Source organism: Anomaloglossus baeobatrachus, chromosome 7 (genome assembly GCF_048569485.1).
Source record: "Anomaloglossus baeobatrachus isolate aAnoBae1 chromosome 7, aAnoBae1.hap1, whole genome shotgun sequence".
NCBI lineage: Eukaryota > Metazoa > Chordata > Amphibia > Anura > Aromobatidae > Anomaloglossus > Anomaloglossus baeobatrachus.
The window spans coordinates 237,896,053-237,911,395 of NC_134359.1; the positions used below are offsets into that span (position 1 = coordinate 237,896,053).

At 47.8% G+C, this 15,343-nt stretch overlaps 1 protein-coding gene across 1 annotated transcript in view; it reads left to right on the forward strand.

Moving 5' to 3' along the window:
* The window catches only part of LOC142245339 (BOS complex subunit NOMO1-like), a 226,410-nt gene that overhangs the window by 157,250 nt on the left and 53,817 nt on the right, over positions 1–15,343 (forward strand). Inside the window, 3 exon segments of the mRNA XM_075317979.1 lie at positions 5,825–5,952; positions 9,280–9,421; positions 14,704–14,787. Of these exon segments, the coding sequence (XP_075174094.1) occupies positions 5,825–5,952; positions 9,280–9,421; positions 14,704–14,787 (354 nt within the window).

The window sequence follows — 15,343 nt, forward strand, 5'->3', positions numbered from 1 at the left end:
TGAAGGACGGACTTCCGCCGCGGTCTACCGGGCAAGGGGGCACCCTTGAAAGATTGGACTCCAGTCGTAGATCGACCAGGTCCCCTGGTCCGCCACCCGTTCTAGCTGGCATACCTTGACTATTTTCTACCAGGTTCACACCCGAGCTTGGCAGAGGCCAGTCTTGGCGTAGGGTTTGCGGGTGGCATTGGCACACCTGTTGCAACATTAGGCGCTTGTAGGTCTGGGTCAAGCCCACTCCGGTGATGGTTTTTCTTCCCACCCAGGGACTGCTTTTGGACGTCCCATGGTCCTGTGTCCCCCAATGAAACGATAGAGAAAGAAGGATTTTTGTGTACTCACCGTAAAATCTCTTTCTCTGAGTCTTCATTGGGGGACACAGCACCCACCCTGCTTGTGTTTTTTGTTATATAGGACATGCCTGTTGCCCCAGTGCCTGTTTTCCCAGGTCACTGGTCACACGAATGATCGTCATAGTTTCTTACCTTGTTTTATTCAGGATTGTTTGGTTCTCCTCCTACTGCTTGTGCACTAAACTGATTGAGCCCGCCTCCGGCTCAGGGGTTATACTGCTGGGGAGGAGCTAACTTTTTCTGTTTACTTAGTGTCAGCCTCCTAGTGACAGCAGCATAACCCATGGTCCTGTGTCCCCCAATGAAGACTCAGAGAAAGAGATTTTACGGTGAGTACACAAAAATCCTTCTATCCTGGGCGGACACTCTACGCAGCGGACTGCGTGCCATTTCCGCCAATCCGGATCTGGTCCACATCTCTTTGCAGATTTCACTCGCGGGTGAGTACCTTCTCAACGCAGCGCTGGCGTCTGCCAGTTGCGCGGCTCAGGCCTCTAGCAACAGTGTGGCCATCCGTCGAGCCCTCTGGCTCCGGTCCTGGAATGCGGACGCGGCCTCTAAGAAATCATTGACTTCCCTGCCCTTTTTGGGGGAACGTCTTTTCGGAGATAGGCTAGACCAGTTGATCTCCGAGGCGACGGGAGGAAAGAGTACATCCCTCCCCCAATTTTGCCCTAAGCGCGTCCAGAATCGGCGCCCCACCGCTCGTTTCCAGTCCTTTCGCAGCTTCAACTCCCCACCTCAACCTCGGAAATCCCGCTCCCCTCCGAGGGACAGGAAGACCCCGTCATTCAAGACTAATCGCGCCTGGCGTTCACGTCCCCGCCAGCCCACGAAGCCCTCCTCCGGTTACCGTCGTCGCTCCTCCAAGTGACTGGCGGTCGGCGCGCAACAGCGCCAGACTCGTGGGAGGACGTCTGTCTCAGTTCCAGCATGTGTGGCTCCCCTTGACCGCGGATGCCTGGGTCAGAGAGATCATCGTCTCAGGCTACAAAATAGAATTCGATTCAAAGCCACCGAGACGTTTTTTCCAATCTTGCCTTCCCAAGTCCCCCGTGCGTTCTTTCACTCCATAGAATCTCTCCTCCAGGCCGGAGTCGTGGTACCAGTCCCTCCCTCAGAACGTTTCCAGGGGTTCTATTCCAACCTTTTTGTGGTCCCCAAGAAGGACTGCTTTGTCCGCCCCGTCCTCGACCTAAAGCTTCTCAACAGGTCAGTGAGGCCTCGGCCATTTCGCATGGAGTCCCTCCGCTCCGTGATCGCGTCCATGTAGGTCGGCGAATTCCTGGCATCGCTGGATATTCAAGACGCCTATCTTCACGTTACGATAGCCCTCTCCCACCAACAGTTCCTCCGCTTTGCGATATCCGAGGACCACTTCCAGTTCACGGCTCTTCCCTTCGGCCTCGCATCTTCCCCCAGAGTCTTCACAAAGATCATGGCAGCTGCCATGTCCGTCCTACATTCCAAAGTTGTTAGGGTCATTCCGTACTTGGACGATATGTTGATCAAAGGTTCTTCCTTCGAGGACTGTCTTGGGGTTTAGGTCACGATCGACAACCTTTCACGGTTAGGGTGGCTGATCAATCGGAAGAAGTCCTCTCTGACCACGGCCCGACGGATCACCTTTTTAGGCATGGTATTCGATACCACCCAAGGGAGGGTGTTCCTCACACAGGAGAAGATGTCTTCCCTGCAACGAGGCCTCCGCATTCTCCGCCGTCAGCGCCAGGTTTCCATCAGGTTCGGTATGCGAGTCCTCGGTCGGATGGTGGCGGCGATGGAAGCGGTACCCTTTGCCCAGTTCCATCTCTGGCCTCTCCAGCTGGCCTTGCTGAGGAAGTGGGACAGATCTCCCTTTTCTCTGGACCGCAGGTTTCATCTTTCACCGGAGACCCGCCACTCACTTCATTGGTGGATCAATCGTCGCAACCTCGCGATAGGAAGGTCATTCCTCCCGCTCCACTGGAGGATAGTGACCACCGACGCCAGTCTCCAAGGCTGGGGGGCAGTGTTCCGGGATCACACAGCGCAAGGCCGATGGACACCTCGAGAGAGTTGTCTCCCGATCAACATTCTGGAGATCAGAGCCATCCGGCTAGCCTTGCAGCAGTTTCAGCACCTACTACAGGGTTGCCCAGTCAGGATCCAGTCGGACAATGCCACGGCGGTGGCGTACATCAACCACCAGGGAGGCACAAGGAGTGTCGGGGCGATGCGAGAAGTCAAGAAGATTTTGCACTGGGCCGAGACTCATCACTCCCTGATCTCGGCGGTACACATCCCCGGCGTGGACAATTGGGCGGCGGACTTCCTCAGCAGGGAAGGCCTCGCCTCAGGCGAATGGTCCCTCAACAGGGAAGTCTTCAACCAGATCTGCGGCAGATGGGGAACTCCGGATGTGGACCTAATGGCCTCCCGGTTCAACTGTCAGGTTCCACAATTCGTTGCGCGGTGCCGCGACCGCCTGGCGCTAGGAGTCGGCGCCCTCACCCTATCGTGGACCCAGTTCACTCTCCCGTACATCTTCCCTCCGCTTCCTCTGATCCCGAGGGTTCTCAAGAAGATCAAGGCAAAAGGAATACCAGTCATTCTGGTGGCTCCGGGCTGGCCCAGGCGAGCATGGTTCGCAGAACTCACTCAGCTCCTCGCAGACGCTCCGTGGCGCCTTCCAGACCGTCCAGATCTTCTGTGGCAGGGACCTCTCTTCCACCAGAACTCAAAAGTCCTAAATTTGACGGCCTGGCTATTGAATCCTGGGTTCTAGCTCAGGCTGGTTTTTCTTCAAGGGTGATACAGACAATGATTAGGGCCAGGAAGCCATCTTCATCAAGAATATACTACCACACGTGGAAAGTCTTCTTCCGGTGGTGTGAGGAACACAGCATCTCTTCTCCTCTCGCCTTCTCCCTTCCGTCATTTTTGGCATTCTTGCAGTCAGGCCTAGATGCGGGTCTCTCGCTTTCCACTCTTAAGGGCCAAGTATCGGCTCTGTCAATCCTGTTTCAGAAGCCACTCGCTTCTCGCCCACAGATTAAGACCTTTATCCAGGGAGTTGCCCACCTTGCTCCGCCGTATCGTCAGCCTCTAGAACCGTGGGACCTTAATCTAGTCCTAGGTTCACTTCAAGGTTCTCCCTTCGAGCCCTTGCGGGATTTTTCTCTTTCTCACCTGTCTTGGAAAGTGGTGTTCCTCGTTGCCATCACTTTTATTCGAAGGACTTCAGAGCTGGCAGCTCGCTCTTGTCGTTCCCCCTTTTTGTTTTTTCACCAGGATAAAGCGGTTCTCCGGCCAGACCCCTCCTTTCTGCCAAAAGTGGTCTCACCGTTCCATCTAAACGAAGAAATTGTCCTTCCGTCCTTCTGTCCTGGTCCTTCTCACAGCCTTGGGAAGTCCTTGCACACCCTGGACCTGGTGCGCGCCCTCAGAATTTACGTCTCCAGGACCGTGCCTTTCCGTAAGTCGGACGGTCTGTTCGTCCTTCCTTCTGATCCCAAGAGGGGTACGTCGGCATCCAGGGCCAGGATTGCCAGATAGATCCGTTCCGCCATATCTGAGGCCTATCGGATTCGGGACAGGTCTCTGCCGCGGGGAGTAAGGGCGCACTCTACCCGGGCAGTGGGAGCCTCTTGGGCGATTAGGCGTCGGCCGATCAGGTCTGCAAGGCCGCCACCTGGTCTAGCCTGCATACTTTTACTAGGTTCTACCATGTTCACACCCAAGCATCGGCAGATGCCAGTCTTGGGAGAAAGGTTTTGCAGGCGGCAGTTGCACACCTGTAAGGCTATGTGCGCACGTTGCGTAAATTCATGCAGTTACGCTGCGCTTTGCAGCGCAGCGTAACTGCATGCGTCCTGCGTCCCCTGCACAGTCTATGGAGATTGTGCAGGGGCCGTGCGCACGTGGCGTCTCAGAGCGCAGCGCTTCGGCTACTGCCGAAGCGCTGCGCAAAAAGAAGTGACATGTCACTTCTTTCCTGCGCTTTGCCGGCAGCTCCTGCTCTGTCTATGGCAGGAGCTGCAGGCAGAGCGCATGGAATCGGCGCTCACTACGGACATTTCTGCAGCGATCTAAAGCGCACATGTGCTCTTCAGATCGCTGCAGAAATATCTGCAGGGCTAGTACGCAACGTGCGCACATAGCCTTATAGGGTAAGACCATTCGGATATTGTACAAGCCCGCTGAGGGAGGCCGTTTTCTTCCTATCTGTGGTGCTTACGTATTCCCACCCAGGGACTGCTTTTGGACGTCTCATGGTCCTGTGTCCCCCAATGAAACCATAGAGAAAGTAGGATTTTTGTGTACTCACCGTAAAATCTATTTCTCTGAGTCTTCATTGGGGGACACAGCACCCACCCTGCTTGGATTTGGTTGTTTAATTGCATTTTGCCTACCATTTTCAGTGGTCTTATGTTCCTAGACCATTTGTTCGCACGGCTACATTATTTTAGTTATGACCTTGTCTTATGTATGGTGGTTCTGGTACTCCTCCTACTGCTTGTGCACCAAACTGATCTGAGTCCGCCTCCGGCTCGGGGTGTATACTGCTAGGGAGGAGCTAACTTTTTTTGTCTACTTAGTGTCAGCCTCCTAGTGACAGCAGCATAACCCATGGTCCTGTGTCCCCCAATGAAGACTCAGAGAAAGAGATTTTACGGTGAGTACACAAAAATCCTACTATCACGCCCACACGGGCGTGATACCACGGAGAGCATGCAATCGCCCACAGGGTGATGAGACTCTCAGGGAACTAGCCCCCTCTGATCATTTACATAGGGAACACGTGAGTTCTAAACTGTTTTTTAATTCATATTACACAATATTACAACTCTGGGATGGGTAGAAAGGGATTTCTAGGGCGCACATCACCCTGCTTGTAGTTCAGAACACATATGGGACCTGACAGGTTCCCTTTAATTCCAACTGCCCAATCTTTATGTTCCCCATTGTAATCTGTCGGGGAAAGTTAGGCAGGCCCCTGTGCTCATTAGATGGTTGGCTGATTTCACCAAAATCTAAAGATTCATTCAACTTTTTACTCACTTGCATACCACACCTGATATGACGCAAAAGTCCAAACTTCCAGATCCCACATTTCCCTCCATCCTGACAACTCTTAAGATACAAGAACAGTCAACTTGGCAATAATTCAGCGCCCTGTTCTGACGACTACCATTTTGGAGTAGCCTTCCTTTTGTGGATTTAATCACAGGTGTGAGCGAAATACACTCCTCCAATGCCTTTTGAATGCCAAATTAATAAGGTTTTTTTACGAGTGCTCTGGAAATCAGTACAGCACACATTTAGTATGTTGTACTCAACGAATTCTCCTTTATTAGTACATGTGACCAATTTTATATAAGGTCACAGACAAACACCTTGTGCCTGCGAACTATGCAGCAATAAGAACATTAGGGTCGTGAACACTTGGTGTTCGAGTAAATTCTAATTGTTTTCCTTTTCTCTTTCAGAGCCCCGGTCAGTATTACTTCAAGCCCATGATGAAAGAGTTCCGTTTTGAGCCTTCGTCTCAGATGATCGAAGCACAAGAAGGGCAGAACTTGAAGATAAAAATCACTGGATACAGGACGGCATACAGGTCACGATCTTTACTACCTGCACATATTTCCATACTGGATGTGGTTTCTTAAGAGGAACCTGTTCCTTTTTTTATTGCTTTCACTAGCATAATACACTTCTTTTTTTATATACATAGCGATATATATATAGTTTTTTTTAAGGCATCGCAATTCGTCAATGGACCCCACCATTAGGAATACAGTGGAACCTTGGTTAACGACAACAATCCGTTCTTGGACTGTGCTTGTAACCCAAGTTACTCGTTCAGCAAAGCAAGATTTCCCATAGGAAATCATTGCAATGCAGACAATTCCTTCCACAACTTGTTAAATGTCCCATCCTGGTCCCCTATTGTGCCATTCCACACACGCACAAACACGCACGCACGCGTGCCCACACACACACACACACACACACACACACACACACACACACACACACACTATGCTTACCTTACCTTCCGTTCCCTCGCCGGCCTCCTGGTTCTTGTAGTCCGCCGGTACAGGATGTGTATCGGGTAACCATCGCAACGAGGGACGGACTTCCGCTGCCAGAGCGCTGACGTCAAAGGCAGGAGCCGCTTGCCTCTGATTGGCCACCGCGCTGCTTTTGAGTAGCTGCTGACAGCGGAAGTTCCTCCATCGTCGCGATGGTTGCCGATCTACATCCTGTAGCGGCGAACTACAAGAACCACGATGGAACGGAAGGTAAGGTGAGCATAATATGTGTGTGTTTGTGCGTGTTTGTGCGGACTGCAAGAGCGGGTCAGAGCGTGGTGGATGTATGGAACCGGAAGTGTGTGCGGTGAGGTTTTGCTCATTCAGCAAAGTTTGTTCGTAAACGGAGTTACAAATTAACAGCAAGCTTTGCTCGTTAAGCGAAATACTCGCAAACCGGGTTACTCGTTAAGCGAGGTTACACTGTATATTAACACTGATCCACAAAAACGATTTAGTTTAGGGTCCCTCGAATTTATTTCCTTTGTGCGGGCTGTGTGTGCGTGTAAACTGTACAGAGGGTAATGCTGGTCAATATATAAATGTTTCACACAAACCAGTCTTTACAGACATGTGTTTTAACAGCTAATAACAGTGCATGTAATGACGGATCTTGGACCCCTCTGCGATGTATACAGAACTGCACACAGACCCGGTCATGTCCACAATATGCAGATGTTACTGACCCGATAATTTTAACGCTCATCTATTATCCTTTAGGTCTTTTTTTCTACTGCATTTTCAATTAACACATGGAGATTAATTAGGATAGGGAAAACCTTGTTGTTAAGCCTTGTGTGTTTAGTGAAGATTGGGTTGCAGATCTTAAAGGAATAATTGGTAGTAAGATGAGAAATAAATAGTTCCTGCCTAAGATAATATCATCAGAACAATCCATGAGAATCCAGTTCCAGAGACGTTTGGACTGGCACTCTAGTGACACCCCTTGGCATAAAATCCAATGGAATACCAGATCTGTGCCAGGAGTGATAATATGACAGTCGATAATGAATTACTGTGTACAATGAGATGAAAACAATGGGGAAACTTGATGAGGGTCCAAACCAGACGATGTGGTGATGAATTTTAGAAGAGGCACCATTAACCAAATCCCCTTCATAAGGTGTATTGAGTCTGAGATACACTAATTCTATGCTTGATTGCATTACTTTTCTTATTGTAACATTTTATCTTTCTGAATTGTGTTAAAGGGGCTATCCACTACTTGACAACCCCAGCTTAATCAGTTCAGGACCCCAATTAAATTAAAACAGTGTATGCTCCCCTCCTGTAGCAGTGCTGTTCCAGCATTGTCAACGGCGCTGTTCTCTGAGAGTGACCTGACTTATTGTGTCATGTGTTGGCTGCAGCCTTTACTATTTCATTGGAGCAGACGTCTGCCTGACAGATTATCAATGAACTGCTGCCAAGGAATGGCCACTCATTGGCTGCACCCTACACATGATACTGTCTCGTCGCTCTCTGGGAACGGCGCCAGTAACAATGCTTGAACAGCGCTACTGCAGGAGGGGAGTATACACTGTTTTATTTAATTCAGGTCATGAATTCATTAAGCTGTAATTGTCCAGTAGTTGACAGCACCTTTTGTGAAGCCCTAGGCTATGAATCGTTTGTCTAGTATAATAATAGGATAATCTGTCCATTTGAATGCTTTATTATGTATTGCTTATCCATATATACCTAATTGAAATATTAACAGAATGTATAACCAAAACAAATTATGCTTAGGGCTATGTAGAATAAGTTTTAGTTCATGAATAGAAGAGATGCTTATCTGTGGTTTCAATGGCTAACAAGCATTCTTCTATTCATGGAAGAATGCTTATCTGTGGTTTCAGATGGGTAACTGACATTCATGAATAGAAGAGAAAATAAGTAACTGACATTGTTCCATTCATAGACTCTCATCTATGTCTAAACACACTTGAATGTTTTATTAATGAATGTTGCTAAGACTGTTCGGACAAGGAATGAACTATGCCCGGCTAGCTGGTTGGTTAATAGATAACATGGATATATTAAGTAAGCTGTATATATATGCTATGTGTTGAATAAAAGTGTCAGAAGAGCATGTAGTTTCTCCCGGATAGAGACATATTCCTGTGGGGTCATTTCTCCTGATTCATATACATTTGTGCAGTTCTGATTTGGAATCCTCCTCTGAGACCCTGAGGGAGAGACCCCCTGGAGGTCTCCCCCAACACTTTAAACATATGTTCGTACTAGAGATCCATGTGTAACAAGTTTACTTAATCCTTAAGCTAAATTTACAGCTTAGTAAATACATGTATATCTTATAAAATAAAAATTCTGGAGCCTCTTTTGCTTGAAGCTGTCAGTATACAGTTTCTCTGTTACCCCTCCTGGAAATTAAAGGAGTGTTGTACTCTTCATTCTTCAGGAGCATACCGCTCCTCTGTCTTTTGGCTTGCTGTTTTGCTGAGGGAAGAGGCGTTCCTGAAGATTAACAGCTTGGATCAGCAGCATGGTCACGCTATTAGTCTGAACTGCGCCCTTTCCTATATAGCTATCAGAGGCTACTCTCCCTTTTACATTATGGGAGTAGCACAGTGGGGATAAAGCTGTTGAATCTACCAATCCGTGTGGTTTCAGAACGACGCTTCACATAAAGCATAGGGCCTGCAAGCTGAGCAGCGCTCACTCCTTGCCTAGGTAACTGGCCACCCTGATCCGGCAGTGGCTGGTAACCTAAGCAATAAGCTATACGCAAATTACATAATGAAAAAAACCACAAATGTTGATCAAATTCTTGAAAATTAACTTCGTCTCCGTTGAGTGTTTTGACTTTCCTCTTCATCTTCTTGCAGTTGTTACGGGACCGTTTCCTCTCTAAATGGTGAACCTGAGCAAGGCGTGGCGGTGGAAGCTATGGGCCAAAACGAATGCTCCATTTTTGGGGAAGACACGGTCACGGATGAGGAGGGCAAATTCAGGCTTCGAGGATTGCGGGTTAGTATCTGTCATTCCTGTAGGGGGCAGAGTATAACTCTTCTCTGCTACCTCTTCCTATAGACCAAATCATGCATGTAACGAAAATGGGATGCACAATGCAATATACAAGGGTGGCCATAAGATAACCTAAGGTGTTTGGAGACTGACCCAGTGAACAGAATTGGGTGAAAATTGGTATGTATGCTATTCAAGGCATGGGGAAACGGAAGGCATCTTAAAAAAAAAAAAAAAAAAAATTCATACCAAAACTCGCCACCAGGTGAAAGTCGCACTGTACAGTGAGCGAGCGGCCCAAAAACTGTGTGCTGATAATTGGAGATGTCATAATTGTTCCACAGACTAGCATTACTATTCAATATGGCTGCCATCATGCATAGTGATCATGTTCATCTTTTGCAGAACATGCTCGAGGCTTGTGTGTAACTTGTCTTATGGGATGCTGCGCACTTCCAAAATGATGCGGTCTTTGAGGTTAGCCAGGGTGTCAACATTTCCCTGATAAATGCACTCTTTCAAGTGTCCCCACAACCAAAACTCACAAGGATTGAGATCAGGTGAACGCGGTGGCCATGCATTAGGGAAGGAGCGGCTCAAAATCCTGTCATCGGGAAAATGTGCACGCAGAACGTTCTTCACACGATTTGCGATGTGAGGAGGTGATCCATCATGCATGAAAGTAGTCTGCAGACACTGCCGCTGTTGGAGTTGCGGAATGACCGCTGTTTCCAGCATTGTCTGGTATCTCGCTGCTGTCAAGAAACAGGTAGCAACCCCAGTTGGCCTCATTTCTTCGTAAAAGAACAGTCCAAGGATGAATGATGAGGTGAAGCCAAACCAAACGATTACCTTTTGGCAAATGCAGCGGACACCTCTCCACCGCCTACGGATTTTCAGCAGCCCATATGCGACAGTTTTGTGTGTTCACTGCTCCATTCTGTCACACCACAGAACATTCCATGGCCAATCGCCGTCCTCTTCCACTCTTGCAAGAAACATGAATGGAAATATCATGCGGGTATCATTGTCACGAGGAAGAAGTTGTTGATGTTGGCTAATTTTGTACTGGTATGCCTGCAAGCCTTTCAAAGAATGTTCCACACTGTGCTCTACGGGAGCCCCAGTTACCTGGAAACACTGCATGCACTGCTGTTCCCGGCAGGGTTGTTCGTGCACTGTTCCACAGCGGCAATGGCAATGTCCTCCACAACCTCTTTGCTTACCGGTCATCGCCTGCGCCCTGGCTGAACACTCAGTAATCCTGTTGCCTCAAAACGTGTCATCTATCTCAGCGAATTGATAGACATTGGACCCAGGGCCGGCGCCAGCACCCGGCAAACCCGGTCAAATGCCGGGGCCCTGAGCTGTCGGGGGGGGCCCACTCGTGGTGGCAGGAGTGGCGCACTGCTACTCAGGGGGCCCGGTGGCCGCGCTGTCACCGCCCCCCTCCCCCCACCGAGGATCGTGCTTTCAATTGTATCGGCATCGCAGGTGCCTATACAATTGAGAGCAATGATGAGAGAGTGAGCGGCGCGCTCCCTCTCATCATTCTCCCCGCTGTAACTGTCGGCGTTCTGACAGCTCTGCAGCAGAGCGCGGTGACGTCATCACTGCACGCCTGCTGAGAGGTCAGAGCGAGCAACAGCAATGGACGCGCCAAGGAGACCGGATCAGCGGGGGAACGAGGACAAGTGAGTGTTAATCACTGTATACTACATGAGGGTGCCTACTGCTCTAACTCTACACTGTGCTGTATACAGACTGTGCTATATTATATAGCACAGCCTGTATATAGCACAGTGCAGAGCCACATAGCAATAGGCAGCCTCATGTAGCATACAGCTTGTATATAGCCTATATACAAGCTGTATGCTACATGAGGCTGCCCATTGCTATCTGGCTCTGCACTGTGCTATATACAGGCTGTGCTATAGACAAGCTGTATGCTACATGAGGGTGCCTATTGCTATCTGGCTCTGCACTGTGCTATATTCAGGCTGTGCTATATACAAGCTGTATGCTACATGAGTGTGCCTATTGCGATCTGGCTCTGCACTGTGCTATATACAGGCTGTGCTATATACAAGCTGTATGCTACATGAGGGTGCCTACTGCTATCTGGCTCTGCACTGTGCTATATTCAGGCTGTGCTATATACAAGCTGTATGCTACATGAGTGTGCCTATTGCGATCTGGCTCTGCACTTTGCTATATTCAGGCTGTGCTATATACAAGCTGTATGCTACATGAGGGTGCCTATTGCCATCTGGCTCTGCACTGTGGTATATAGGGGCTGTATACTACATGAGGGTGCCTAATACTATCTGACTCTGCAGTGTACTATATAGGGGCTCTGCTCTACATGAGGGTTCTTAATGCTATCTGGCTTTGCACTGTGGTATATAGAGAGTGTATACTACATGAGGGTGCCTAATGCTATCTGGGTCTGTATTGTACTATATGTGGGCTGTATACTACATGAGGGTGCCTATTGCTATATGTGTCTGCATTGTGCTATATGTGGGCTGTATACTACATGAGGATGCCTAATGCTATATGGGTCTGCATTGTGCTATATGGGGGCTGCTTAATGTTATATGGGGGCTGCATAGTGCATATGGGGGCTACATAATACTATATGGAGGACAATGGGGGCTTCAAAACACAATATGGGGGCTGCATACTACTATACCCTCAGAGCTGTATGTTCCCTCCACCCAGGTGCTGTATACCCCCTCAGAGCTGTATGTTCCCTCCACCCAGGTGCTGTATACCCCCCAGAGCTGTATACCCCCAAGCTGCATGTTGCCCCCCACCTCACAGAGGGTTTGTCCCCCCACCTCACAGTCACTGCCCTCCACTAGAGCTGTATGCCCCCCATTGCTGTATACCCCTTTCCTCAGTAATATGTATTCCCCCCCAGTAATGTGTATGTCCCCAGCCTCTCTTGTGATGTATATACAGCAGTGTTAGTGTGCTCTATGTGCACCCATGTCTGTTAGACAAGTTGGGAGGTGAATGAGGCTATTGCCGGCTTTCCAATATTAGAAATATATATATATAAGTTAGAGCCTGCAAACTTCAAACAAGAGCAGGATTTATTAACAGATGCATAAATCTTACAAACCAACAAGTTATGTTGCTCAGTTGAATTTTAATAAATTTTCAACATAAAGGTGTGGGTCAATTATTATTCAACCCCTAGGTTTAATATTTTGTGGAATTACCCTTGTTTGCAATTACAGCTAATAATCGTCTTTTATAAGACCTGATCAGGCCGGCACAGGTCTCTGGAGTTATCTTGGCCCACTCCTCCGTGCAGATCTTCTCCAAGTTATCTAAGTTCTTTGGGTGTCTCATGTGGACTTTAATCTTGAGCTCCTTCCACAAGTTTTCAATTGGGTTAAGGTCAGGAGACTGACTAGGCCACTGCAACACCTTGATTTTTTCCCTCTTGAACCAGGCCTTGGTTTTCTTGGCTGTGTGCTTTGGGTCGTTGTCTTGTTGGAAGATGAAATGACGACCCATCTTAAGATCATTGATGGAGGAGCGCAGGTTCTTGGCCAAAATCTCCAGGTAGGCCGTGCTATCCATCTTCCCATGGATGCGGACCAGATGGCCAGGCCCCTTGGCTGAGAAACAGCCCCACAGCATGATGCTGCCACCACCATGCTTGACTGTAGGGATGGTATTCTTGGGGTCGTATGCAGTGCCATCCAGTCTCCAAACGTCACGTGTGTGGTTGGCACCAAATATCTCGATCTTGGTCTCATCAGACCAGAGAACCTTGAACCAGTCTGTCTCAGAGTCCTCCAAGTGATCATGAGCAAACTGTAGACGAGCCTTGACATGACGCTTTGAAAGTAAAGGTACCTTACGGGCTCGTCTGGAACGGAGACCATTGCGGTGGAGTACGTTACTTATGGTATTGACTGAAACCAATGTCCCCACTGCCATGAGATCTTCCCGGAGCTCCTTCCTTGTTGTCCTTGGGTTAGCCTTGACTCTTCGGACAAGCCTGGCCTCGGCACGGGTGGAGACTTTCAAAGGCTGTCCAGGCCGTGGAAGGCTAACAGTAGTTCCATAAGCCTTCCACTTCCGGATGATGCTCCCAACAGTGGAGACAGGTAGGCCCAACTCCTTGGAAAGGGTTTTGTACCCCTTGCCAGCCTTGTGACCCTCCACGATCTTGTCTCTGATGGCCTTGGAATGTTCCGTTGTCTTTCCCATGTTGACCAAGTATGAGTGCTGTTCACAAGTTTGGGGAGGGTCTTAATTAGTCAGAAAAGGCTGGAAAAAGAGATAATTAATCCAAACATGTGAAGCTCATTGTTCTTTGTGCCTGAAATACTTCTTAATACTTTTAGGGGAACCAAACAGAATTCTTGAGGTTTGAGGGGTTGAATAATAAATGACCCTCTGAATAAACTTTTCACAATTTAAAAAAATAAATAACATTCTTTTTTGCTGCAGTGCATTTCACACTTCCAGGCTGATCTACAGTCCAAATGTCACAATGCTAATTCCGAATGTGTAAACCTGCTAAATCTGCAGGGGGTTGAATACTAACTGTAGGCACTGTGTGTATGTGTATGTATATGTGTGTATATATATATATATATATATATATATATATATATATATATATATATATATATATATATATATATATAAAAATATAACAATAATGTGTGTGTGATGTGTATCTATGTATGTCAGTGTATATGACTGTGTATAGATTTGTCTATTTATGTGTTTTTGTGAATTTCTCTTGAAATAAGTATGTGTACGTATGTATGTGTGCATTTCTATGTGTGGATGGGGCCCACTGAGACGCTTTCGCCCAGGGCCCACAAAAACCTGGAGCCGGCCCTGATTGGACTGCTACGTGTGTGAAGGTCTTTCAGACGACGAAAGGCTCTCAGTGCAGCTGTAGCATTCCTGACATTCTCATAAAACAACCGCACTAACAGCGCATTATCTTGCAAAGAGACAAGCATCCTGCAGACTGAGTTGCAAGGCTCGCTCACTGTACAGCGCCACTTTTTCACCTGGTGAGTTTTGGTATGATTTTTTTTTTTTAAGATGCCTTCCATTTCCCCATGCTTTGAATAGCATACATACCAATTTTCAGCCAATTCTGTCCCCTGGGTCAGTCTGCACACGGCTCCAAACACCTTGTTATGTTATGGCCGCCTTGTACACAGGATTTGGGCTCCTCTATAGCATTTCCAAAAGCCCGGAAGGGAATATTTATCTGAACGATTTCTGCTTGTTTTCAGCCGGGATGTACCTACCATGTTCAGTTAAAGGCTGAAGGAAATGACCATATTGAACGTGCATTGCCTCCATATCGGGTGATACAGGTAAGGTCTGAAAATTCCTATAAGCTATTGATGATTGATTTGATATTTCTGCCTTACTGTTTGCCTCATCATACTCTATGTGCAGCAATTTCCAGAGATCCATGTATTTCTCACCAGTAGTGTAGAAGTCAACTCTAATAATCATTGGACCCTTGCGGTACTCTCTGGACAACTCTCCATACGCTGACGTCCTGCAAGGCCTGTCATATACTCTGGTAGACATGGTTTATACACAGCAGCCAATGAGGGCAGGGAGAGCAGCAGTGAGAACCAATGACGTGACAGGGGGTGTGTCTCAGACTCCCTGTAGGCACTGGAACTAAGCTGTAGTCACAAATCCTAGCTCTGACCTGCACAGCTGAGCCAAGAAGTAAGATCCAAGCAAAATATATTGTACAAATAAATAGAAGGTTGTAGACTCCCATGTGGATTAAGAAAATACAGTAAAAAAAATAAAAAATGTACAAATTCACATTTGTATTATTATTTAAGGCTAGATTCACATTTCCGTTGTTTTGCTTCCATCATAATCCATCGCTTTGAGGAATTACGGTAT